This window comes from Macaca thibetana, chromosome 20 (assembly GCF_024542745.1).
Source record: "Macaca thibetana thibetana isolate TM-01 chromosome 20, ASM2454274v1, whole genome shotgun sequence".
Classification (NCBI taxonomy): Eukaryota; Metazoa; Chordata; class Mammalia; order Primates; family Cercopithecidae; genus Macaca; species Macaca thibetana.
In genome coordinates this window covers 52,485,849-52,513,837 of record NC_065597.1, presented here as the reverse complement: position 1 = coordinate 52,513,837, position 27,989 = coordinate 52,485,849, and the positions used below count along the sequence as shown (strand labels likewise).

Below are 27,989 nucleotides of genomic sequence, written 5' to 3'. Positions count from 1 at the left end.
TCACATCTACCATAGCAAATTATGTCAGTGGCTGAAAGGAAGGGATGAGAGAAGTCCCTGCTCCACTGAGCTTCCTTTTGTGCTTTGGCCAACAGGCGACCTCAAGGGTAGGCTGTTCTCCTTGCCAACAAAGCCTTTGTTATAACACAAGCTGGTGGATCCTCCCCGCGGGCACAGGGAGGGTTCTTCACAAGAGGTTAAGAAGGAGCCACCCCCAACCAGACCTTCCTGAGGCAGCCTGGGAGCCAAGCATCACCGTGCAAGAGACAAAGGGTGCCCAGGGTCGTTTCACCGAGTGGACCCAGGTACACACAGGGCGCAGGAGACTGAGATGAAAACCCAGAGGACGGGGCCAAGTCTACGCTTCTCATTGCTTTGTTGTCCTTCATACCGAACACAGAGCTTAGCACACAGCTGGTGCTTAATAAACATTTGTTTCACTGAGTCCCCAGGGCCTAGCACAGAGCATGGCACACAGCTGGCACCTAATAAATGTTTGTTCTACTGAGTCCCCAGGGGCTAGCACAGAGCATGGCACACAGCCAGTGCCTAATAAATGTTCTACTGAGTCCCCAGGGGTCTAGCACAGAGCCTGGTACACAGTTGGTGCCTCATAATGTTTGTTGCACTCAGTCCCCAGGGCCTAGCACAGAGCTTAGCACCCAGATGGTGCCTAATAAATGTTTGTTTCACTGAGTCCCCAGGGCCTCATACAGAGCCTGGTACATAGTTGATGCCTAATAACATTTGCTTCACTGAGTCACAAGACCTAACACATAGCTTGGCACATGGCTGGTGACTAATAAATGTTCCACTGAGTTACAGGGCCTGGCATGGAGCCTGGCACACAGCTGGTGACTAATAAATGTTCTGCTGAGTCCTCAGGGCCTGGCATGGTGCTTAATAATGCTTGTGGGAAAGAAATAGGGCCAGAAGGAGGGAAAGAGAGAAGGAAGGAGAGAAGGGTGGGGGGAAAGAAAGACAGACCAGCCAGGAATGGCCACCTGTAAACCTGGGTTGGAATCCCACCGGTGGCACTGACTGTGGCCTAGAAGCAAGTGGCACAGCTGTGCCTGAGTTGGACTCACTTTCCCCTCTCGTGCCTCCGATTCCCACCTGTGAAATGGAGGTGAAATCTCATTTTCCTCAAAGGGCTGTGCTCTGTGCCTGCCACTCAAATAGAAATCGTGCTCACCAAGTGTTAGGGCCGGTTCTCAGTACACCTACTGCGTGGATTTGCAGAGGGTGGAGTGCATGGAGGGCTCCTCCTGGGAGCCTGTGGCCGAGGCTGCACAGCATCTTTGGTTGCTGTTCCTGTCTCCACCGTGAAGATGGAGCCACGTCCCTCGCGGCCCCTGGCTGGGCCCCACCTCCCGGAGACTCAGGAAGGGCTTGGAATTGGTGCCAGCTTCGCCGGCTGCGGGCCCCACGGCGGTGATGAATAACTTGTTTATCTGCTGGAGCTGCTCCCACCGCTCTCTCGGTGCCTGGCAGGCAGAGGTCTGGAAGGGGCGGGCAGGGACGGGGAGGGCTGGCTCACCAGGCAGCCACCGCCCCTCCTCCCTCCTCCCTCTGCCCCACTCCCCAATTCAGCATCAACCTCCACCTAAACCTGCTTCCTGCGCTTTCCTACTCCTCATCTTTCCCCAAATCCTGTTTTGGAAGAAGCACGTTGAAGTGTTTGAAAACGCAGGCTCTGAAATCAGACTGGATTCGAGTCCCAGCTTTGTCCCTTGTCAGCCATGTGACTTTGGACACAACTTAAACTCTTGGAGCCATCACTCCCCCTGTAAAGTTTGTTTTTTTGTTTTGTTTTGTTTTGTTTTTTCCTGAGACAGAAACTCACTCTGTCCCCCAGGCAGGAGTGCAGTGGCACAATCACAGCTCACTGCAACCTCCGCCTCCCAGATTCAAGATCCTCCTGCCTTAGCCTCCCGAGTAGCTGGGATTACAGTTGCGCATCACCACACCCACCTAAAAAATTGCATTTTTAGTAGAGATGGGATTTCACCATGTTACCCAGGCGTGTTTCAAAGTCCCGACCTCAGGTGATCCTCCTTGCCTTGGCCTCCCAAAGTGCTGGAATTTCAGGCATGAGCCACTGCGCCCAGCCTCCTCCCCTCTAAAGTCTGATGAGAACCTTACTTACCTAATGGGGCTTCACCCTTGAGACAACCCACAAGGCAACCCTCCCTCCTGAAGCTGCCAGAATGCTTTTTCTGCTTGGAACCTCCCTTAAGGGCCTCCACCCTTACCCTGAAAGGGAGTCGCCACCTCTAGGCCTTCCTCTCACTTTCTTGCACAGAGAAAGGTTAGGTTAGGTTAGTCTTTTGTGTGTGTGTGTGTGTGTGTGTGTGTGTGTGTGTGTGTGTGTGTGGCAAGGTCTTGCTCTGCCTCCCAGGCTAAAGTGCAGTGGGGCAATCATAACTCACTGTAGCCAACCTCCTGGGCTCAAGTGATCCTCCTGCCTCAGCCTCCCAAAGTGGTGGGATTATAGGTTTGAGCCACCACACCTGGTCTCCAAATTATTTCTCTAATCTACTCCCTCTGCTATGGTCTGAATGTGCATGTCCCTCTGTCCCCAAATTCTTACATTGAAACCTGAATCCCCAGTGCAATAGTATTAAGAGGCAGGGCCTTTGAGAGGGTTAGGGTTATGAGGACTCTGCCCCCACAGATTAGATTAGCACCTTTATAAAAGACACTTTAGGCCAGGTGTGGTGGCTCATGCCTATAATCCCAACACTTTAAGAGACCGAGTTAGGGGAATTGCTTAAGCCCAGGAATTTGAGACCAGCCTGAGCAACATAGTGAGACTTCATCTCTATAAAAAAAAAAAAAAAAAAATTAGCCAGGCATGGTGGTGCATCTATAGTGCCAGCTAATTGGGTGGCTGAGGCAGGAGGATCTCTTGACCCTAGGAGGTTGAAGTTGCAGTGAGCTGTGATCATGCCACTGTACTCCAGCCTGAGTAACAGAGTGAAACTCTTGTCTCTTTAAAAAAAGAGAAAAAGTGATTGTGCCACTGCACTCCGGTCTGGACACCAAAGTGAGACCTTGTCTCAAAATATATAAATAAAATAAAAAAGGCTTAAGAGAGCCAAGTTGACCCATCCATGTACCATGTGAGGATATAGTAAGAAAGTACCATTTATGAGGAACGGGCCCTCTCCAGACACTGAATCTGCTGACAGCTCAATCTTGGACTTTCTCCAGAACTGTGAGCAATAAATTTATGTTGTTTACAAATTACACAGTCTAAGGTATTTGATTATAACAGAAGGAATGGACTAACCCCTGCCCATGTATGGTCTCAAGCCTGAGTCACTACCTCCAGAATAACCTCCCTGCCTGCCTTCCTCCTTCTCATCAAGGCTGCCCCCGTCTGATCATACCACTTTCTTATTAGAAATTCTTCACTGACATCCTCGAACCCAGAGCACATGTGTGCACTGGAGGTGTTGCTGCCCTTCAGAGATGTTTCAAAATTTATGAGAGCATTTTTGGTTGTCACAATAATTCAAGAGTGGGAATACTGGCATTCAGTGGATGGAAGCCAGAGAGTCTAGACTTCCAGAAATGTACAGAACTTGCCCCCACAACAAAGATTATCAGAGGACCCGCCAGACATTCATGTGGGCAAAAATCCCATTTGTCGCTATCTAAGTCCACAACCTACCTTCAGATTACATAAAATGCAAAGTGTTGGAGTCTTTTCTTCCTTAAAAATGTACCTTGGCTGGGCATGGTAATCCCAGCACTTTAGGAGGCCAAGGTGGGGAGGATTTCTTGGGGCTAGAATTCAAGGCCAGCCTGGTGAACACATGGAAATCTTGTCTCTTAAAAAATAAAATAAGCCTGGCACGGTAGCTAACACCTGTAATCCCAGCACTTTGGGAGGCTGAGGTGGGTGGATCACGAGGTCAGGAGATCAAGACCATCTTGGCTAACACAGTGAAACCCTGTCTCTACTAAAAATACAAAAAAAAAAAAAAAAAATTAGCCAAGAGTGGTGGTAGGCACCTGTAGTCCCAGCTACTTGGGAGGCTGAGGCAGGAGAATGGCATGAACCCAGGAGGTGGAGCTTGTAGTGAGCAGAGATCAGGCCACGGCACTCCAGCATGGGAGACACAGTGAGACTCCGTCTAAAAAAAAATAAAAATAATAAAATAAAATAAAATTAGCCAAGTGTAAATGGTGGAGTCAAGGTCTTGCTCTGTTGCCCAGGCTGGAGTGCAGTGGTGCAATCTCAGCTCACTGTAACCTCCACCTCCCAGATTCAAGCGAGTCTCATGCGTCAGCCTCCCGAGTAGCTAGGACTACAGGCATGCGCCACCACACCCAGCTAATTTTTGTATTTTTAATAGAGACAAGGTCCCACCATTTTGCCCAGGTTGGCCTTGAACCCCTGGCCTCATGTGATCCACTCACCTCGGCCTCCCAAAGTGCTGGTATTACAGGCATGAGCCACTGAGCCCAGCCAAGCTGTACAGCTTCTGAGCCTGAATTCTTAACATCTCTCCCCATGAACCTACACTCTATGAAACATCACGTTGTGCTGTCCATGGGTGGCTTTGTCCCATCACTGGGTTATGCATCGCAAGAGGGCAGGGATCAAGTATTTTCATTCCTGAACACCCAAAGGCTGACAGAGAGTGGAGGTGCATCTTAACACAGGAATAAGTCAATGCCCTAATCACTCGTGGTCAAAAATCACCCTTGGAAATTTTATTAGTTTCTGACTGCTGCTTTAACAAATTACCATGAACTTAGTGGCTAAAACAACATAAATTTATGATCTTACAGTTATAGAGGTCAGAAGTTCTAAATGGGTCTTACTGGGCTAAAATCAAGGTGTCAGCAGGACTGAATTCCTTCTGAATGGTCTAAGGAAGAATCTGTTAATTTGCCTTTTCCAGTTCCTAGAAGCCACCTGCACTCCTTGGCTTGTAGCCCCATTACCCCATCTTCAAATCTACCAACATTAAGTGAAATCCTTCTCCTGCTGTCATCTCTGTGGCTATCTCTTCTGATTCTATCTTTTCTGTGATTACATGAGGCCCACCCAGTTAATCCAGGCATCTCCCTATTTTCAGGTTAGCTGCAGCTAGGCATCTCCCTATTTTAAGTGATTTGACTACTAACTTTAATTTTATCTGCAAACTTAATTGTCCTTTGATATGTAACAACATATTCACAGGTTCTGGGGATTAGAGGTAAGCATCTTTGGGGGCCATTTGTCTGTCTACCACAAGAATCCCTTAAATTGCCCATGGATTTGCAGGGCACTGAGAAAACAACTTAGATTCATGGTTCAAAGCATGGAGTCTGGAGCAAGATTGTTGAGTTCAAATCTCAGCTTTTTGACCTTGGGCACTTACTTAACTTTTCTGTGTCTCTGTGTCTCAACTTCACCATCTGTAAAATGGGAATGATAATAATAGTGCCCACTTTGCAGGTTAGTAAACACTTAGAATGATGCCCAGGATATAGTAGATGCAATGTGGTTGTTTATTAAATATATTAAATTTCATGGGTATATATAGCATTGGAACAAGATTGTGGTGTCTGGCTGAGCCTCAGACAAAATTATTGACTTGACTCTCAGCCAGCTGTGAGGTACCACAGAAGTGGAGACTGAATCAGGAGTCTCATTTTTCTCTCACTCTGGGACACGTGCTTGCTAAGTGGAAGAGGATGCTGAAATCACCTGTACTATTTCAATTGTTTATGCTTCTTTCTATTTTGCCAAGTGAGTGACAAAATTGACTGCAGATTTGATGTGACTTCATTATGAATATGTGTTGAATGAATGAATGAGTGGATGGATGGATGGATGTGTCTTCCCTGAAGATCTGTCTCCACCACACATCCCTCCATGTGGGTTCTCTTTCATGGATGGCCTAGGGAGGTAGCTACAGAAAGGGTGATAAGAATGATGCTAGGATCTGGCATCTGACTGGCATTTACCCTTTCTCAGGATCCTGAGGTCTCGTTCAGGACCATGGAGAGCGGCACCAGCAGGCCTCAGCCTCCGCAGACAGATCTCCTGGATGCATTTCCCCAGAACGGCTTGGAGCCCGGGGACATCGCGGTGCTGGTTCTGTACTTCCTCTTTGTCCTGGCTGTTGGACTATGGGTAAGCCAGGCCACTGGGGGATGGGGGATGAAGAGAGAAGGAAATGTCTATTTAGAGGTCTGGAGTTAACCTCATCGTTTTGGAGCTAAGATACTGACTGTGAGAGGAAGAAACTAACACAAGGTTATAGAGTAATCAGAAAAATTTTAAACATGCATTAGGTGTGGACTATTGTCAGACACTGTGTTAAGCATTTTCACTTACGTTTCTCATGTAATTTTCACAGTGCCCTGTGAGAAAGATGCTATTACAATATCCATTTTACAGATAAGGAAACAGAGGCCCAAATAATTTAAGATCCTCATCCTGTAAGTAAGTTAGGAGATCTGGGGTTGGAATCCCTGTCTCCCTTATTTTGAAGCTCATGGTTTTGTTTTTGTTTTTGTTTTTCGTTTTTCGTTTTGTTTTTGTTTTTGTTTTTTTGTTTTTTGAGATGGGATCTCCCTCTGTTGCCCAGGGTACTAGAATACAGTGGTGGCAATCATAGCTCACTGTGGCCTCAACTTCTTGGGCTCAAGTGATCTTCTTACCTCAGCTGCCAGGTAGTTAATTTTTAATTTTTTTTTTTTTTTGTAGAAATGGGGTCTCGGTATCTTGCCCAGGCTGGTCTCAAATTCCTGGGCTCAAGCAGTTCTTCCATCTCAGCCTCTCAAAGTGCTGGGATTACAAACAGCCCAACTTTTTTTTTTTACTCTAAAGAAAAATTTTAAAGGCAATACAATCACATGGTTCAAAAATAAAAATCACTTATGAGAAGTGATGAAAAGTCTCAATATTAGCCTTCTCTCCACAGGTAACCAGTATTATTAGTTTGTTAGTACATTAGCATATTGTTCAAGTGTCTTTATGCAAATCCAAGCAAATTTTAATATGTATATTTCCCTCTTTCTTAAACAGAAGGTTGCTTATACTGTTTTTTAACTTGTTATTTTTCACTTCTCAGTATCTTTTAGATATGTTTTCACATTAGCACATAGACATTCCTTATCTTCTTAAAAGTTGCACAATATTTTCCTTAGATGATTGTGCTGTAATTTATTTAACTAGTCTCAGGCTGAGGGTCATTTGGATTGTTTCCAATCTCTTACTATAATAAACTATACTATAATAAACAAACCCTGGCCGGGCACGCTGGCTCATGCCTGTAATCCCAGCACTTTGGGAGGCCAAGGCGGGCGTATCACTTGAGGCCAGGAATTTGAGACCAGCCTGGCCGACATGGTGAAACCCCATCTCTATGAAAAATGCAAAAATTAACTGGGCATCGTGGTGGGTGCCTGTGTTCCAGCTACTCAGGAGGCTAAGGCAGGAGAATCACTTGAACCTGGGAGGCGGAGGTTGTGGTGAGCCGAGATCACGCCATTGCACTCCAGCTTGGGCAACAAGAGTGAAAATCTGTCTCAAAAACAAACAAAATAAGTAAATAAATAAATAAACTCTGTACACTATTTGGGAGTGTAGCTATAAGACAAATTCCCTGCAGCAAAATTGCCAGGTTAAAGAATATACGCATTGGTATTATACTAGTTTGTGTCAAATTGCACTCCTTAGGTGTACACATCAGAAATGATGAGGAAGTCTGTTTTGTCGCATTCTCACCAACAGTGTATTGCCAAACTCATTTTTGTCAGGCTAGGAAAAATAATATCTCAAAGTATTGTTAATATGCATTTATCTTATATGAGAGATAAATGAGAGATTAATGAGGCTGGGCCCCATAACATATGTTTAAACACCATATATTTTCTTTATGTGAACTATGGCTTCATATCGTTTGCCTTATTCCTATTAGGTTCTTCTTTTTCTTGTCAATTTCCAGGAGCTCTTTTTGTATTAAGGATATTAACAACTTTGAGATAAAAGGTCAGGCGCAGTGGCTCACACCTGTAATCCCAGCACTTTGGGAGGCCGAAGTGAGCAGATCGCTTGAACTGAGTTCAAGACCAGCCTGGCAACATAGTGAGATACCATCTCTACAAAAAACACAAAAATTAGTTGAGCATGGTGGCACATGCCTGTAGTCCCAGATACTTGGAAGGCTGAGCCAGGAGGACTGCTTGTGCCTAGGAGTTCAAAGTTACAGTGAGCCATGATCATGCCACTACACTCCAACCTGGGTAACAGAGTGAGAGACAGTCGAAGGAAGGAAGGAAGGAAGGAAGGAAGGAAGGAAGGAAGGAAGGAAGGAAGGAAGGAAGGAAGGAAGGAAGGAAAGGAAGGAAGGGAGAGAAAGAGACAAAGAGAGAAAGAAAGAAAGGCAAGAGAAGGGAAGGGAAGGGAAAGGAAAAAGAAAGAAAAAGAAGAAAAAAATGAAAGAAAGAAAGAAGAGAAAAGAGAAAGAGAGAGGAAGGAAGGAAGGGAGGAAGGAAGGAAAAGGGAAGGGAAAGGAGGGGAAGAAGAAAGAAAGAAAGAAAAAAGAAAGAAAGGCAGAAAGAAAGAAAGAATGGAAGGAAGGAAGAAAGAAAGAAAGGCAGAAAGAAAGGCAGAAAGAAAGAAAGAAAGAAAGAAAGAAAGAAAGAAAGAAAGAAAGAAAGAAAGAAAGAAAGAAAGAAAGAAAAGGAAAGAAAAAAAGAAAGTTAATCACCAATGTGATGGTATTAACAGATGGGGTCTTTCTAGGGTGATTAAGTCATAAGAACTGAGCCCTCACGAATGGGATTAGAGACTTTATTAAAGAAGCTCCATCCTGGCTAACACGGCGAAACCCCGTCTCTACTAAAAACACAAAAAATTAGCCGGGCGAGGTGGCGGCGCCTGTGGTCCCAGCTACTCGGGAGGCTGAGGCAGGAGAATGGCGGGAACCCGGGAGGCGGAGCTTGCAGTGAGCTGAGATCTGGCCACTGCACTCCAGCCTGGGCGACAGAGCAAGACTCCGTCTCAAAAAAAAAAAAGAAGCTCAAGGGAACTAGTTTTACCCCTCACCAGACACCAAACCTCTCGGTGCCTTGATCTTGGACTTCCCAGTCTCCAGAATTGTAAGAAACAAATTTCTGTTGTTTAAAATTTTGGGTATTTTGTTATAGCAGTATAAAACAGACTGAGACATGAGCCTCAGTTTCTTCTTTTATCAGATTGGCCTAATGACACCAACCTCATAGGGGTTGGTAAGGATTAAATGAGGTGATGCATATAAAGTGCTTGGCACAGCGTCTGGCACATAGTAAACACTCAATAAATGGTATCAGTTATAAAATATCATAGACAAGCCATGAGCCTAAGACTCAAATGTCTAGGTTATCATAAAATAAATGTTTGTAGCAACAAGTGGTAGGAGCTGTGTTGACCTGAAGAGTTTATGTCTCCTCTAAAAACACCAAAATTAAAATTTTCTCCAAAACTGTGGGAGAAACAAAATATATTTGATCTCCCAGAAATATATCCAAATCTGGCCTTTAGGACTCCCAGTTTGCAATCCCTGGCCTTGGCCATTTTGAGATGCCTCTGATTGCTAATGTCTTCCCTCACCCACCTCTCTTCTTTTTTGTAGTCCACGGTGAAGACCAAAAGAGACACAGTGAAAGGTTACTTCCTGGCTGGAGGAGACATGGTGTGGTGGCCAGTAAGTGGTCTTTGGTTCAATTAAAGTCACTTCTTAAAGAATCTTTAAGTGCTGGGATTCTGTCCAGCCTTTGATCTCGCAGGACTCTCTGATCTCATGTTGTTTGGAAGTCATTGTCTAAACTAGAGAAGGCTTAGCTCCAGCTCAAATTTGTTTAAACAACAACAAAAAAATTCATCAGCTCACCTAAGGGAAAAATCTGGAGTTAGGTTTTAAAAATAAATATTTATATAAATATAATATTTTTATAATATATAATATATATAATATATAATTTATTTATTATATAGTTATATACTATATATAACTATATATTATATGTAATTTATAGTTATAATATTAAATATAATTTATATATTATATAATATATAATAAATATGTAAATATATATAATCACAACCTTAAACAGAAAACCAGTATCATTTGCTCTACACAGGAAAGCAGGGAATCATAAAAATAAAATTAAAAAATGTGCTTTTCTCCCCTGGACTCATTCATGCAGTTGCATTTAGTTGGTGACTAGGCTAGATAGAAGTCCAAGATGGCTTCATCCACATTTGGGGGACTTTGGCAGGGATCACTGGAATACTGGGACCTCACTTTCTCCCTATTCTCTTTCGTCATTCAGTGGCCTAGCCCAGGGTTTTGTGGTTTTTCTTGCTGTTTTTTTTGTTTTGTTTTGTTTTAACCAGGTAGCTGAATTTCAAGAGGGCAAAAATGAAAGCTACTAGGCTGTTAAGGTCTTGGCCTGGAAGTCATACAGTGTCACTTCTACTACATTCTGTTGGTTAAAGTAAATTACAGGCCAGACCCGTTTCTATACGGGCCAAGTGGAAAAGTCACATTTCAATGGTGTCATTGGGAAAGGCAGAGTAAAGAGCTTCAAAAATTCTCTCCTCCATAAAAGTAATGAGAACCGAAGCAAAAAAAGAAAAAAAGAAAATTGTCAAAATCAACTTTTTTAGAACTCTGGAGATTAACCACATGCTGCAATAATTCAGGAAGCATTTATTCAAGAAAAACAGCTGGATCTCAGGAAAAAAACAGTGAGCTTTGGCCCTGTTTCCATCTCTCTCTCTTTAGCTGTGTAGTAGTAGCCTTGGGAACCACCAGCCTAGAAGCAACTGAAGAGGTCAGAACGGGGTTAGAACTCCTTCAAACTCCATTCTCAAAAAAAGGTCACTATTTTACCTGTCATTTAGTTTCCTGGAAAGCCCCACCTGCTAGGCTCATCTTTGTTTGACCTTACCTAGAAGGTAAGGTCAGTGTGAATAGCCTTTTCCCTAGACACATTTGTAGAAAAACAATCAGTGGCAATTGTTTAACATTGCAGCTGTGGCAATAACAGTTTGGCAAATAATATTCTAATAAAATAACTTCAATAGAAAAGCTGGGAAGTGAGATGCACATAGGGTGCTTTGAAAAGCTCAGACATATTTCTGGGAATCTAGAAGGCCATGTGCACAGGACCACACACATGCTCAGGAAAGACCCAAGAAAGCCCTAAGCTCCTGCTTCTGGCTGACCTTGAGGCTCTGCACCAGCAGGAAGTGAAGGCTAAGGCAGAGTTATAAGCTGGAAGAATTGCAAAGACTGGAAAAATTACTGGTTTCAGGGATTTAAGAAAATGTCTGTTCAGTCACTAGCTGCCCAATAAACTGAGCATAGATTTTGGTGGACACACGTGACAAAGAATTCAGACTTTATAAACTTAACTTAAGAAAGTCATGAAACAAACAATAGAAGCAGCAACAACAGCAGGAATGAATAGAAGAAACAACAATAAACCCTGAAGAGTCAGGAATGATCAGATTTCTAGAGTTACCAGTGACATTATTTTAAATGTCCACCTTTAACAAAAAATTATAAGACATGCAAAAAGCCCAAGAAATTATGGTCCATACATGGAGGTGGGGGGAGCAGTCAATAGAAAGTGTCCCTGAAAAAGACCAGATGTTATATTCACTAAACAAAGGCCTTAAATCAGCAATTTTATGTATATCCAAAAACCACACAAAAAAGCCATGTCTTAAAAACTAAAGAAAAGTATGAGAACAATGTTTAACCAAACAGAATATATCATTAAAGAGATAGATATTATTGGCCAGGCGTGGTGGCTCACACCTTGTAATCCCAGCACTTTCGGAGGCCAAGGCAGGCAGATCACGAGGTCAGGAGATTGAGACCATCCTGGCTAACACGGTGAAACTCCATCTCTACTAAAATACAAAAAATTAGCCAGGCATGGTGGCGGGCGCCTGTAGTTCCAGCTACTCGGGAGGCTGAGGCAACAGAATGGCATGAACCTGGGAGGCGGAGCTTGCATTGAGCCAAGATAGCGCCACTGCACTCCAATCTGAGTGACAGAGCGAGCCTCTGTCTCAAAAAAAAAAAAAAAAAGAGATAGATATTATTATTATTATTATCATTATTATTTTGAGATGGAGTCAAAGCTATAGTAATCAAAAGAGTGTGATATTGACAGAAGGATAAACATGTAGATCCATGAAACAGAATTTGGTAAGAATTTGATAGGAAAGTCAATAAGGAGGCAAAATGGCTCTTTCACAATTCTCTCTCCTCTCTTCTCTTCCTTCACCCTTCTCCTCCTCCTTTCCTTCCTCCTCCTCCTCTTTTTCTTCTTGCTCCCTCCTTTCCCCTCCTCACTGGATCTGCCTTTTTTTTTTTCTTTTTTTTTTTTGAGGCGGAGTCTCTGTTGTCCAGGCTGGAGTGCAGTGGCGCAATCTCGGCTCATTGCAACCTCCACCTCCCCAGCTCAAGCGATACTCCTGCCTCGGCCTCCTGAGTAGCTGGGATTATAGGCATGTACCACCACGCTTGGCTAACTTTTATATTTTTAGTAGAGACGGGGTTTCACCGTGTTGGCCAGGCTGGTCTCAAACTGCTGACCTCAAGCGATCCGCCTGCCTCGGCGTCCCAAAGTGCTGGGATTACAAACGTGAGCCAGAGTGCCCAGCTGGGCCTGCCTTTCTGTGCAGGACTCCATTCTCCTCTCTCTCTGAACTGGCAGTGATGACTGGCACATGGTGAAACATGCCTCCACACCACTCCCTCACCCCCATCACACACATACCCCCCCTGGTTCAACATCCCCAGTCCAAGGGACCAGCAGAGATGGTGTCCTTGTTTCAAATTCCCAGGAAAGAGAAGATAATTTGCCCAGCTTGGGCCAGGTACCCAGGCTTGTCCAATCAGTTGAGACCAGGGAGACCAGGGATTGGCATCATCAAGTACATCACTAGCCATTTAGTGCTGTACCAGGAGGACTATCTACTTTGCTAAGTTAGAAGCAGATCTGGGCAGTTAAAAAGGCTCCCTGATTCTCATCATGAATCACTTTCTACATTACCTCTCATCTTCTTTCCTGACCCCCGACCCCCGCAGGGATGCTGGGTACAGTTGTTAAAGTTGTGCACTGCACAACCCTAGAGGGGGCAATCTGCATTTTAGGCCCTGTAGACATGAATATTTATTCTACCAATCTCTGACAGGTGGGCTCTGACCAAGTAAGAGTCTTGGGAAAGGAGAATCTCATTCTAATGTAAACGAAAATGCCAGATAGGCTAGGGGTAGCCCTGCCTTCCTCCACTTCTCTTCTCTGTCCCTTTGGAGCATGGAAAGAATCGGGGGTGGTGAGCAGGTACCCTCGACTTTGTCTCCAACATCTGACCCCTCCATCTTCCCACAGGTGGGTGCATCCTTGTTTGCCAGCAATGTTGGAAGTGGACATTTCATTGGCCTGGCAGGGTCAGGTGCTGCTACGGGCCTTTCTGTATCAGCTTATGAGCTTAATGTAAGTATTTTACTCAGGGCATAGATGACATCTTACCTCTACCTAATAGGTAGATCTCAGGGGCAAGTTGTATGAATGCCCCGCACTTTAAAAATAGAATGGTGGGGCCGGGCGTCGTGGCTCACACCTGTAATCCCAGAACTTTGGGAGGCAAGGCAGGCAGATCACAAGGTCAGGAGATCAAGATCATCCTGGCTAACATGGGGAAACCCCGTCTCTACTAAAAATACAATAAATTAGCCTGGCGTGGTGGCGGGCACCTGTAGTCCCAGCTACTCAGGAGGCTGAGGCCAGAGAATGGCCTGAGCCGAGATCGTGCCACTGCACCCCAGCCTGGGTGACAGAGTGAGACTCTGCCTCAAAAAAGGAAAAAGAAGAAGAAGAGGAGGAGGAGGAGGAGGAGGAGGAGGAGGAGGGAGGAAGAAGAAGAAGAAGAAGAAGAAGAAGAAGAAGAAGAAGAAGAAGAAGAAGAAGAAGAAGAGGAGTGAGACTCCGTCTCAAAAAAAAAAAAAAAAACCAAAAAAAAAAAACAAAACAAAACAAACAAACTCCAAAAAACCCCCCAAAAATAGTGGGTTGGGCACGATGACTCAGGCCTGTAATCCCAGCACTTTGGGAGGCCGAGGTGGGTGGATCATTTGAGGTCAGGAGTTTGAGACCAACCTGGCCAACATGGTGAGACCCCATCTCTACTAAAAATACAAAAATTAGCAAGGCTTGGTGGTGCACGCCTGTAATCCTAGCTACTCAGGAGGCTGAGTCAGGAGAATCACTTGAACCTGGGAGATGGAGGTTGCGATGAGGTAAGATCGTGACCCTACGCTCCAGCCTGGGTGACAGAGTGAGACTATGTCTTAAAAAATAAATTTAAAAAAAAATGGTGTGTGAAGAGGAGGGCTCAGAATTCCTCTCCTAGAGATGCAGAAGAAAGAAGGTATCGTGGAGACTGAAGCGTATTTCTGTGTACTTTAGACATCAATCAACCATCGCAAAAATTTTACAGTTTAGTAGTTTTTGACTTTTTTGGCTACCTCTGGGATACCCAAGAGATAAGATACACTCTCCTATATAGCAGGGCTCATTTGGGATATGATTTTTACTGGGGTCAGGGCAGGGAGGGGATTATTAATAATGATCATTGCCTTCATAATGTCCAATATTTTTTGGATGCTTATTCTATGCCAGGAACAGAGATATGTTACATACACTATCCCATTATAGGATTCATTTACAGATTGGACCCACACTGCCTAGGTTTACATTCTTGCTCCAACTCTTATAAACTTCAGAGGCAAGTGGCTTTTTGTGTGATCTTGGGTGGCAAGTGGTTTTTTGTTTTGTTTTTGTTTTTGTTTTTGTTTGAGACAGGGTCTCGCTCTGTCGCCCAAGCTGGAGTGCAGTGGTGTGGTCACAGCTCACTGCAACCTCCACCTCCCAGGCTCAAACCATCTTCCCCTTCAGCCTCCCAAATAGCTGGGACCACAGGTGCACGCCACCATGCCTAGCTAATTTTCATATTTTTTGTTGTAGAGATGGGAATTTCACTGTGCTGCCCAGGTTGGTCTTGAACTCCTGGGTGCAAGTGATCTGCTGGTTTCTGCCTGCCAAAGTGCTGGGATTACAGGCGTGACTCACCGCACTCAGCTGGGCAAGTTTCTTAACCTCTCTGGGCCTCATGTACATAACAGGCATATTAATGGTACCTGCCATGTAGAATCATTATGAGGGTCAAATGAATTAATGCTTGTAAAGGGTGCAGAGAGGTGCCTGGCATACAGTACTCATTAAGTATCATCTCGCTGATTTCCTTGCAACCACCTAGAAAGGCACTGATATGCCCATTTTCCAGGTGAGAAAAATGAGTCTTGGAGACCTGTGTTAACTCTTGTGGTCGGTCTTTGAACCTAGGTCTGCCTGCTATCACAGCCTTGTTGTAATCACTGCCAAGGAAGGGAGGGGGCACAATGAAGCGATGACATGATGTTTAGGAGACACAGAACTAGGAAGCATCGCAAAAGGCTTCTTTTTCCACTCTCCTCTTCCTTCCTGAATCCGTTCCCCATGTTAAAAACGGAAATATGAAGGTCAGCACAGGTGAACCACTCAGCAAGTAAGAGACTACACCAGAGGTGGAGTTCAGGCCAGGCTGCTTCAGGGTGCAGAGGGAAATCCAAATAGGTACCTTGTTGTGAGCTGCGGGCCAAGTCCTGACTGTGTTTTCTTGAGCAGGGCTTGTTTTCTGTGCTGATGTTGGCCTGGATCTTCCTCCCCATCTACATTGCTGGTCAGGTGAGTCGGGGAGCATTGGCATGCTGTAGAATTGAAAGATGCTTTGGGAATCTCAGCCCTGCAGTCCCTCCCTCATCCCGCCATCCGTCCATCCTGCCCATGGTCATCCATCAGACTGCCACTCAAAGGCCCCAGTAAAGGGGAGGGATGATCCACGGGTGAGACAATGAGAAACCCGGTCCGTAGCACTTCCTGCCAGTAACCAACATCCAAGGCACACAGAGGGCATTTGGAGGTTGGAAAAACTATGGGCCCCCAAATTTTAAATACCCAAAACACAAATGTAAAGCTCACGATCTCTTTTAAGTGCTGAAATCACAATATGTTTCTGCTATATTTTTTTGAGAGAGGGTCTGGCTCTGTCCCCAGGATGGAATGCAGTGGTGCAATCTTGGCTCCCCAGCAGCTAGGACCACAGACACACGCCACCTCACCCAGCTAATTTTTGTATTTTTTTTTTTTTTCTAGTAGAAAATACAAAAACTCCACCACGTTACCCAGGCTGGTCTTGAACTCCTGGGCTCAAGTGATCTGCACACCTCAGCCTCCCAGTCTGAGTAGCTGGAATTACAGGCATAAGCCACCATGCCCAGCCTATGTTTCTGCTTTCTACTAAAAAATAAAAATAAAAATGAAAGTATATAGCTCATGCCTGTAATCCCAGCACTTTGGGAGGCCAAGGCAGGCTTGAGGCTAGGAGTTCGAGACCAGGCTGGGCAACATAGTGAAAACCTGTCTCTACTAAAAAAATACAAAATTAGCCAGGTATGGTGGTATGCACCCATAATCCCAGCTACTCAGGAGGCTGAGAAGCCATGAGAATTGCTTGAGACCAGGAGGCAGAGGATGCAGTGAGCTGAGATCACGCCACTGCACTCCAGCCTGTATGTGTGTGTGTGTGTGTGTGTGTGTGTGTATATATATTTAAATCATATATATATTTAAATATATATATTTAAATATATATATTTAAATATATATATTTAAAAATCATATATATAATTCAGTGACTTTTTTTTTCTTTCTTTGCACACAAAACTATAATAATTGAGCTATTTCTGTCTGGTACAAAATGTCAACATTTTAGTTACAAAATAATGCTGCTTTTGACTCTTTGAAAGCATTTTTGGTGGGTTTTTTTTTTTTAAACAGAGTTTTGCTTTTGCCCAGGCTGGAGTGCAATGGCGAGACCTCAGCTCACTGCAAACCTCTGCCTCCTGGTTTCAAGCAATTCTCCTGCCTCAGCCTCCCAAGTAGCTGGGATTACAGGTGCCCACCACCATGCCCAGCTAATTTTTGTATTTTTAGTAGAGACAGGGGTTTCACCATGTTGGCCAGGCTAGTCTCGAACACCTGACCTTGTGATCCACCTGCCTCAGCCTCCCAAAGTGCTGGAATTACAGGCGTGAGCCACCATGCCTGGCCTGAAAAGCAGTTTTTGAAAAATCATCTATGATCTCACTGGCAGCATTGCATCATTCATACTTTCTTAATTCTGTTCTAGATGTTCTACTGCACGTGGCAAGATCACACAATATCACAGTGTTGTTCATAAAGCAATAACTGATTTTAGCTTTTTATTATGGAAATGTTAAAAAATACACAAAGTAGGCTGGGCATGGTGGCTCATGTATGTAATCCCAGCACTCTGAGAGGCCAAGCTGGGTGGATTGCTTGAGGCCAGGAGTTTGAGACCAGCCTGGGCAACATGGAAAAATCCCATCTATACAAAAAATACAAGAATTAGCTGGGTGTGGTGACACACACCTATAGTCTCAGATACTCAGGAGGCTGAGGCAGGAGGATTAGGATCACTTGAGCCTGGTAGGTTGAGGCTACAGTGAGCCATAATTGTGCCACAGCACTTCAGTCTGGGGGACAGAATGAGGCCCTATCTCAAACACACACACACACCGTGCGTGCGCACGCACGCACAAAGTAAAAAAAGCTTGGGAATCAGAAATCATGTTAAAAATCCTTCAGGCTGGGTGCAGTGGCTCATGCCTGTAATTCCTGCACTTTGGGAGGCCAAGGAGGAAGAATCACTGGAGTCCAGGATTTCAAGACCAGCCTGGGCAACATAGCAAGACCTCATCTCTACTAAATTTTTTTTTTTTTTAATTAGCTGGGCCTGGTGGTGAGTGCCTGTGGTCACAGCTACTCAGGAGGCTGAAGTGGGAGGAACACTTGAGCCCAGGAGTTGGAAGTTGCAGTGAGCTATGATCACTCCACTGCAGTCCAACCTGAGTGACAGAGAATAGCAATTCTGTGTTAAGGGCAGGGGTATATGGGTAAGTAACCTCCCTTGGAGGTAATCCCAAAAGTGTAAAATGCGAGACCTTTGGTGAGCAGGGGGCCTGGGTCTGCTCCTGACCCCTGTGGCTAGCTCCCATGTAGACAGAGCATCTGAGGTATAACAACACTGGACTGGAAATGAAGATCTCCGGGTCAATGCATCAAGAAAGTTATTGAGCGCCTGCTACGGGAAGGCATATATAATGGTAGAGATGCAGGTAAGTGAATATTTAGGGTTGCCAGACATTCTCACCTGATGGCTTCCATTTTCTCTGGCAAACAGAAGATAATGTCATCAGCTGAGAGTGAGAAAGGAACTTGTGAAGCTTAAGGTTGAGAAGATGCAAAGTTTGTTGTTTTTGTTTTATTTTGTTTGTTTGTTTTGAAATGGAGTCTTGCTTTGTCACTCAGGCTGGAATGCAGTGGCACGATCTCAGCTCACTGCAAGCTCCACCTCCCGGGTTCAAGCAATTCTCTGCCTCAGCCTCCCAAGTAGCTGGGATTACAGGCACCCGCCGCCATGCCCGGCTAATTTTTGTATCTTTAGTAGAGACGGGGTTTCACCATGTTTGTCAGGCTGGTCTCAAACTCCTGACCTCATGATCCACCCACCTCAGCCTCCCAAAGTGCTGGGATTACAGGCGCGAGCCACTGCGCAGGCCAGATGCAGAGATCTGAAATGGCTGCAGTAGTTGTTTGTAATAGAAAAACCTGGGAACAACCACCATGTCCATTAACAGGGAACTGGATGGCCAGGCTATACTACTTCATGCTGTGACAAAGGATGAAGTCCATAGAGGCATGCTAATCTACAAGCTATTGTTAAATAAGAAAATAAAATCTCCCGGATCTACACATCCTTTGGGCAATATCTTACACATACACAAAGGAGAGGTTAAACCCAACCTAGATAATAAATGCCAAAGTGTTGAGAAAAGTTTAAAAGCTACCCAATTTGTTTTTATTAGGACATGAAATAAGCACTCAGAAAAGCAATGAAACACACACACACACACACACACACACACACCAAACACAAAAATGCAACCTGACAGATTATTGTTAAAGGAACACCCACATCAAGACAGAAAACAATGTCAGCCTGGTGCGGTGGCTCATGCCTGTAATCCCAACACTTTGGGAGCCTGAGGCAGGCAGATCACTTGAGGTCAGGAGTTTGACCAGCCTGGCCAACATGGTGAAACCCTGTCTCCACTAAAAATACAAAAATTAGCCAGGCATGGTGGCGGGCGCCTGTAGTTCCAGCTACTCGGGAGGCTGAAGTGGGAGAATTGATTGAACCCAGGAGGCAGAGTGAAGTAAGCCAATATCACACCACTGCACTCCTGCCTAGGTGACGGAGCAAGACTCCGTCAGAAGGAAAAGAAAAGAAAAGAAGAGAAAGGAAAGGAAACGAAAGGGGAAGAAGGAAAGAAGGGAGAAAGGAAGGGAGGGAGGGAGGGAGGGAGGAAGGAAGGAAGGAAGGAAGGAAGGAAGGAAGGAAGGAAGGAAGGAAGGAAGGAAGGAAGGAAGGAAATATAATGTCTCTTGCAAGCCTTTAGAAAGTCACAATGCTGACCGGGCACAGTGGCTCAGGCCCAGCTCTTTGGAAGGCTGAGGTGGGAGGATTGCTTGAAGCCAGGAGTTTGAGACCAGCCTGGCCAACATAGTGACACCCCCATCTCTACCAAAACAATTAAAATAAAGAATTAGCTGAGACTGGTGGTGTGTACCTTTAGTCCCAGCTAGTCAGGAGGCTGAGGCAAGAGGATGGGAGACTGAAGCAGGAGGATTGATTGCTTGAACCTAGGAGATCAGGGTTACAGTGAGCTATGATCGTACCACTGCACTCCAGCCTGGGTGACACAGCGAGACCCTGTCTCTAAAAAAGAAAAATCACAAGGCCTTCCTCTCTCTTTGGCTTTCCTATTAAGTAGTTATTTCCTTGCTTTTCTTTTTTTTTTTTTTTTTTTTTTTTTTGAGACGGAGTCTCGCTCTGTCACCCAGGCTGGAGTGCAGTGGCCGGATCTCAGCTCACTGCAAGCTCCGCCTCCCGGGTCCATGCCATTCTCCTGCCTCAGCCTCCAGAGTAGCTGGGACTACAGGCACCCGCCACCTCGCCCGGCTAGTCTTTTTTGTATTTTTCAGTAGAGACGGGGTTTCACCGTGTTAGCCAGGATGGTCTCGATCTCCTGACCTCGTGATCCACCCGTCTCGGCCTCCCAAAGTGCTGGGATTACAGGCTTGAGCCACCGCGCACGGCCCCTCCTTACTTTTCTTTACAGTTTTAATTCTGCATACCTGAACAGTATAGTTGAATTTTACTTTTTTTGGTGAAGGGTGGGTTATAGATAATTGAAAACTGGAGTAATTTTTTTCTTTTATTTTGAGGCAGAGTCTCGCTCTGCTGCCCAGGCTGGAGCGCAGTGGCGTGATCTCAGCTCACCGCAACATCTGCCTCCTGGGTTCAAGCAATTCTGCCTCAACCTCCCAAGTAACTGGGATTACAGGCGGCCACCACCACGCCTGACTAATTTTTGTATTTTTAGTAGAGACGGGGTTTCCCCATGTTGGCCAGGCTGGTCTTGAACTCAGGTGATCCACTCGGCTCAGCCTCCCAAAGTGTTGGGATTACAGGTGTGAGCCACTGCACCCAGCTTGGAGTAATATTCTTTTGTTACATGTAGCTGGTGTCTTAATTTTCATTGCTATGCGGTATCGTGTAGTATGACTCACATCCCAATATGTTTGTCTATTCTGTTGTTCATGGGCATTCAAGTTGCTCCCAGTATTGGTCTATGACAGACAACACTGCTGTGAGCATTTTTATAAATGTGTTCTTCTGCACATAAACATGTACTGATGAGAAAATCTACCTATGAGTGGAATTTCTAGGTCCTTGGATATGTTCATCTTTGGCTTTACAATATATTGACAAACATTTTCCTGGAGTAGTTCTATCCATTCATATTCCCACCAACAGCATATGAAAATTCCCTTTCCTGAAATTCACTGTATCCTTGGTGACATTTTATATTCTCCAACTTAAAGATTCTTGTGAATTTGGTGCATGTGTAGTGATATCTCCCTGCTTTTTAAAATTTTTGAGACAGAGTCTCGCTCTGTCGCCCAGGCTGGAGTACAGTGGCATGCCCTCAGCCCATTGCAACCTCTGCCTACCTGGATTCAAGTGATTCTTGATTCTCCTGCCTCGCCCCGTCCACTGCCACACACACACTGCCCCAGTAGCTGGGACTACAGCCACCAAGCCCAGCTAATTTTTGTATTTTTAGTAGAGACGGGGTTTTGCCAAGTTGGCCAGGCTGGTCTCGAACTCCTGACCACAGATGATCCTCCCACCTCGCCTCCCAAAGTGCTGGGATTACAGGCATGAGCCACCACACCCGGCCATCTCACTGTTTTTAATTGGCAACTCTTTTTATACATTTTCCGGCCATTTGGATTTCCTCTTTGAGGAAGTAACTTGTCTAGGACTTTTGCCCATTTTTCTACTAGGTTATATGTCTTTAAAAAAATAATAGAGATGGGGTCTTACTGTAGCAATAGAGATGTTGCCCAGGCCAGTGTTGAACTCCTGGGCTCGAGTGATCCTCCCACCTTGGCCTCCTAAAGTGCTGGATTACAGGTGTGAGCCATCGTGCACAGCCTCACAATTAAATCTATTATCCACCTAGACTTTATTTTTGTCTAACATATGTATATTTTTTGAGGCAGGGGCTCCCTGTCACTTAGGCTAGAGTGCAATGGCATGATCACGGCTCACTGCACCCTCGACCTCCTGGGCTCAGGGTCAAGCGATCCTTCCACCTCAGCCACCTGAGTAGCTGGGACTACAGGCACCTGCCACCACACATGACTAAATTTATATTTTTTGTAGAAATGAGGTTTCACCGTGTTGCCCAGGCTGGTCTCAAACTCCTGCACTCAAGCGATCCTCTTGCTTCAGTTTCCCAAAGTGATGGGAACCAGCTGCGCTGGGCCCCTCTCCTCCCTTCTTAAGTATCAGATTGAGAATCTCAGGAAGACCATCTGTGCTCTGAGTTGCAGGGGCAGGAGCAGATGGGAAGGGCTGGTGTGGGGGAGGTCACGTGCTGGTGGTGAAGTCAGCTGGTGGTGAAATCTCAGCTCTGGCCCTCAGGTCACCACGATGCCGGAATACCTACGGAAGCGCTTCGGTGGTGTCAGAATTCCCGTCATCCTGGCTGTACTCTACCTATTTATCTACATCTTCACCAAGATCTCGGTAAGGTGGGGACAGAGCCTGGCCACACCCATGCAGCATGGGGAGAAGATAAGGCACAGATCTCTGCTCGGGAGTGTCTCCTCCCTATCCCCTTTCTCCTCCTCTTTTGTAGGCTGCAGGGAGGTTAGAGGAAGATGGGATGTGGGGAGGTAAGCGTGGACAGAGGAAAGTGGGAGAAAACGGTCGGGTGCAGTGGCTCACGCCTGTCATCTCAGCACTTTGGGAGGCTGAGGCGGGTGTATCACTTAAGGTCAGGAGTTTGAGGCCAGTCTGGCCAACATGGCGAGACCCCATCTCTACCAAAAAATATGAAAATTAGCCGGGCGTGGTGGCTCATGCCTGTAGTCCCAGCTATTCGGGAGGCTGAGGCAGGAGAATTGCTTGAGCTGGGGAGGCAGAGGTTGCAGTGAGCCGAGATCACACCACTGCACTCCAGCCTGGGTGAAAGAGCGAGACTCTGTGTCAAAAAAAAAAGAAGAAGAAGAAGAAGAAGAAGAAATTCGGAGAAAAGGTAGAGGAAAGGAGGGAAGGACTTTCTCTCCTACTCCTGCCAAAACTTTTTTGTCAACATCTCAGGATGGTGTGGGTTGATCAGTGGGACTCCAAGAACCCTGTCAACCCTTGGATAGGACTGTTCTCTTCCTCCTGGAATTAGATAGTGATCAACTGTTTATCAGATGTGCTGATGGCTGATTGTGCCTGCCGCACCCTGACCTTTGGATAGGCAGATCTCCTAGGAAGTGGCAAAGAACAGGTGTATTGCAACCTCCAGACACGTGCCCCTCAGCAGAAGCTGTCTTCGCTTCCAGCCAGGGAGGAGGGAGGAGCTTGTCCTATGGGAAGTGGTGAGGGGGGAGCAGAAGAGGTTCCATTCAATCCAAATAACAATAAGTGAATTTACGCCAGCTCCAGACTGCGGGACAGACACACAGGCTCCTTACTAGAATGTTCACTTGCAGTCTGGTGGGAAGCTACAGATGTGGGAAGCCTTCTAGGGGAAGTGACATTCCAGGAGGAACTTACAGTTAGAGAAAGGGGACTGGCCCTCCAGACGGATGCACCAGCACAAGCGAAATCTAGGAGGCCCAGGCACACATGACTTATTGAGAAACAGAGGGTATTTCAGAGTCTGTGGAGGTCTGGGAGTATGAAGTGGGTATTTAGCCTCATTTATTTAGCCTTTATCCTGGGGGCAATGGGGGAGTTACTTAAGAGTTTGAGTGGGGAGGAGAAGGATGAAGTGATCATGATGGTATTTAATGAAGGTTGCCGTGTGGAAGATGGAGTGGGAGAGGACCAAAAGCAGAAGCAGAAAGACGACTGAGGACGCTGCTGCATCAGCCCAGGGCCTGCAGGGCTCCAGTTTAAGACCCCTGATCTGGGATGCAATGGATGAAGAAGGGATGATGTGTGACTCTTCTGTGTTTGTCAGCATCTAGGCTAGGCCCTGATCCCAGGGAACCTGGGCTGCAAATGTCCATTCATTCATTCGTTCATTTGTTCATTAATTCATTTGTTCATCCATCAACCTCCTTTCTCCACAGGTAGACATGTATGCAGGTGCCATCTTCATCCAGCAGTCTTTGCACCTGGATCTGTACCTGGCCATAGTTGGGCTGCTGGCCATCACTGCTGTATACACGGTTGCTGGTAAGACTGAACAAAGGGTAACACCTGGCAGAGGTGGTGGGCAGGGGCTGTGGGCTACTCTACCTTTTCCTTGCCCATCTTCTGATATTCCATTGTGCTAAGACCCATTTATTCATTAAACGTCACTCCTTTACCTTAGATAAAAAGATTTCTCCTGACCATTATCCAAAGGAAGGGGGTTACCTGATAAGATAAAGCATTTTAGGTCAGGCAAGATGGCTCATGCCTGTAATCCCAGCACTTTGGGAAGTCGAGGCAGGTGGATCACTTGAGGTCAGGAATTCCAGACCAGCCTGGCCAACATGACAAAACCCCATCTCTACTAAAAATACAAAAATTAGGCCAGGCACGGTGGCTCACGCCTGTAATCCCGGCACTTTGGGAGGCGAGGCGGGTGAATCACAAGGTCAGGAGTTCAAGACCAGCCTGACCTACATGGCAAAACCCCCTCTCTACTAAAACTACAAAAAATTAGCCAGGCGTGATGGCCTGTGCCTGTAATCCCAGCTACTCAGGAGGCCAAGGCAGGATAATTGCTTGAACCTGGGAGGCGGAGGTTGCAGTGAGCCGAGATCGCACCACTGCACTCCAGCTTGGGTGACAGAGCGAAACACCGGCTCAAAGAAAAAAAAAAATTAGCCAGGTGTGCTGGCAGACTCCTGTAATCCCAGCTACTTGGGAGGCTGAGGCAGGAGAATTGCTTGAACCCGGGGGGCGGAGGTTGCAGTGAGCCAAGATCGTGCCATTGCCCTCCAGCCTGGGTGACAGAGCGAGACTCCATCTCAGAATAAAAAAAGATAAAGCATTTTTAAAATGCACCACAATGGCATAATGTTTTTTCCCATTCATGTACCCCAGAACTGTTTCTTGAGCACCTACTAACTGCTGAGCCATGTGCATTCACAGGCACAATACAGGCTGGATAATAAACTACTGCAATCCTGGAGCCTGAGGGCAGGTAACCTTGTCTCTCCCCCTCATACCTGTGTCCTAGAAGAGTGCCTGGCACGCAGTAGGGCCTTGAGAAGCACTTGCTTTTAAATATTCATTATCTCATCTTCCACTCTATTTTCACCCTTCTCTGCCTCCTCTTGGCGTAATTTAACTCATTCCATATGTATGTGTGTGTCTGTTTGTGTCTGTGTGTGCCTGTGTGTGCACAGACAAAACATACTGTATCTATATATTATGCTGGTATCTGGTATCTATATTATGTATATAGTATTATACATAATGGTATCTATATATTATGGTATCTCTATATTATGGTATCTATATATTACGGTATATAATACTGTATCTATATATTATGTACCTTGTATCCATATATTATGTATTTACGTATACAGGTATGTGTATATGGATATACATTTCCTACTGTGTGCCAGGGAGTGAGGCACAGGTGTAAACAAGACAAATCTCTCTACTCTGGAGGAACTTATTAAAAAATAGTGAGGATGGGAGACAATGAACAGGGAAATCAATAAATAATGTCAGGCCAGGTGTGGTGGCTCACATCTGTAATCCCAACACTTTGGGAGGCCGAGGTGGGTGGATCACCTGAGGTCAGGAGTTCTAGACCAGCCTAGTCAACATGGCGAAATCCCGTTTCTACTAAAATTACCAAAAAATCAGCTGGGCCTGATGGCATACGACTGTAATCCCAGCTACTCAGGAGGCTGAGGCAGGAGAATCACTTGAAGTTAGGAGGCGGAGGTTGCAGTGAGCCAAGATCGCACCACTGCACTCCAGCCTGGGCAACAGAGTGGAACTCTGTCTCAAAAATAAATAAATAAATATATCAGTGTATATTATTATAACCTGATAAGTGCTATAAGGAAAAATTAATTAGGGTGAAGAGATGGAGGAAAGGTTCTTTTTTTTGTTGTTGTTCTTTTTTTTTAACATAGAATATTCAGGTAAGGCCTTTCTAAGGTGATATCTCAACCAACTTTTTTTCACCTTTGACTTTTATTTTAGATTCAGGAGGTAAATGCAGGTTTGTTAATGGGTACATTACATGATGCTGAGGTCTGGGGTACAAATGGATCCATTAGTCCAGGTAGTGAGCAGAGTACCCAGTAGGTAGTTTTTCAACCAGTGTCCTCCTCCCTCTCTCCCCCTTCTAGTAGTTCCCAGTTCCCTTATTCAAGTCCATGAGTATCCAATGTTTATTCAGTTTCCATTTATAAGTGAGAACAGGCGTGGTGGGCCAGGCGTGGTGGCTCACTCCTGTAATCCCAGCACTTTGGGAGGCCAAGGTGGGAAGATCACCTGAGGTCAGGAGCTCCAGACCATCCTGGCCAACATGGTGAAACCCCTTCTCTACTAAAAATACAAAAATTAGCTGAGTGTGGTAGCGGGCACCTGTAATCCCAGCTATGCGGAAGGCTGAGGCATGAGAATCGCTTGAACCGAGGAGGCAGAGGTTGCAAGGTTGCAGTGAGCATAGATCGCACCACTGCATTCCAGCCTGGGCAACAGAGCAAGACCCCGTCTCAGAGAAAAAGAAAATAAACGAATAAGTGAGAACATGCGGTATTTGGTTTTCTGGTCCTGCATTAATTCACTTAGGATAAGGGCCTCCAGCTGCATTCAGGTTGGGCTGCAAAGGTTATGATTTTGTCCTTTTTTTGTTTTGTTTTTTTGTTTTTGTTTTTTTTTTGAGATGGAGTCTCGCTCTGTAGCCCAGGCTGGAGTGCAGTGGCCAGATCTCAGCCTACTGCAAGCTCCGCCTCCCGGGTTTATGCCATTCTCCTGCCTCTGCCTCCTGAGTAGCTGGGACTACAGGCACCCGCCACCTCACCTGGCTAGTTTTTTGTATTTCTTAGTAGAGACGGGGTTTCACTGGGTTAGCCAGGATGGTCTTGATCTCCTGACCTCGCGATCCGCCCGTCTCGGCCTCCCAAAGTACTGGGATTACAGGCTTGAGCCACCACGCCCGGCCTGATTTTGTCCTTTTTAATGGCTGTGTAGTATTTCATGGTGTATCTGTACCATATTTTCTTTATCCAGTCCACTGTGAATGGGCACCTGTGTCAATTCCATGTATTTGCTGTTATGCATAGTGTCGTGATGGACATATGAGGGATGTGTCTTTTTGGTAGGATGACTTCTTTTCCTTTGGGTACATACTCAGTAGTGGGGTTGCTGGTCAAATTCTCAGTTCGATTCTCAGTTCTCTCTCCACAGTGGCTGAACTAATTTATACTTTGTATTAGTCAATTCTCACACTGCTATAAAGAACTACCTGAGACTGGATAATTTATGAAAAAAAAAAGAGGTTTAATTGACTCACACTTCCACAGGCTTAATGGGAAGCATGGCTCGGAGGCCTCAGGAAACTTACAGACATGGTGGAAGGCAAAGGGGAAGTAAGCACGTCCTACCATGATGGAGCTGGAGAGAAAGAGTGAAGGGGGAGGTGCCACACACTTTTTTTTTTGGCGGGGGGGATGGAGACTTACTCTTTTGCGGCTGGACTGCAATGGTGCGATCTCAGCTCACCGCAACCTCCGCCTCCTGGGTTCAAGCAATTCTCCTCCTCAGCCTCCCAAGTAGCTGGGATCACAGGCACCTGCCACCATGCCCAGCTAATTCTGTGTTTTTAGTAGAGATGGAATTCCTCCATGTTGGTCAGGCTGGTCTCGAACTCCCAAGCTCAGGTGGTCTGCCCGCCTTGGCTTCCCACAGTGCTGGGATTACAGACGTGAGCCACCGTGCCTGGCCTAGTGCTACACACTTGGAAACAACCAGCTCTCATGAGAACTCTATCACCAGACAGCACTGGGGGATGGTGCTGAACCATTAAAATCACCCCCATGATCCGATCACCTCCCACCAGGACCCTCCCCTAACATGTGGGGATTACAATTCAACATGAGATTTGGGTGGGGACACAGAGCCAAACCATATCACACTCCCACCGACAGTGCATCAGCAGCATTCCCTTGTCTCCACAACCTTGCCAACATCTGTT

The 27,989-nt window shown here is 45.7% G+C and overlaps 1 protein-coding gene across 2 annotated transcripts in view; it reads left to right on the top strand.

Annotated features, from left to right (window-relative positions):
* Positions 1-27,989, top strand: part of SLC5A11 (solute carrier family 5 member 11) — a 65,819-nt gene that overhangs the window by 6,936 nt on the left and 30,894 nt on the right. For both annotated transcript variants that reach the window (XM_050773827.1, XM_050773828.1), the window contains exons 3-8: positions 5,981-6,139; positions 9,627-9,698; positions 13,408-13,512; positions 15,742-15,801; positions 22,256-22,360; positions 23,905-24,010. In XM_050773827.1, the coding sequence (XP_050629784.1) occupies positions 6,005-6,139; positions 9,627-9,698; positions 13,408-13,512; positions 15,742-15,801; positions 22,256-22,360; positions 23,905-24,010 (583 nt within the window). In that variant the 5' untranslated portion in view covers positions 5,981-6,004. The remainder of the gene's footprint in view (positions 1-5,980; positions 6,140-9,626; positions 9,699-13,407; positions 13,513-15,741; positions 15,802-22,255; positions 22,361-23,904; positions 24,011-27,989) is intronic.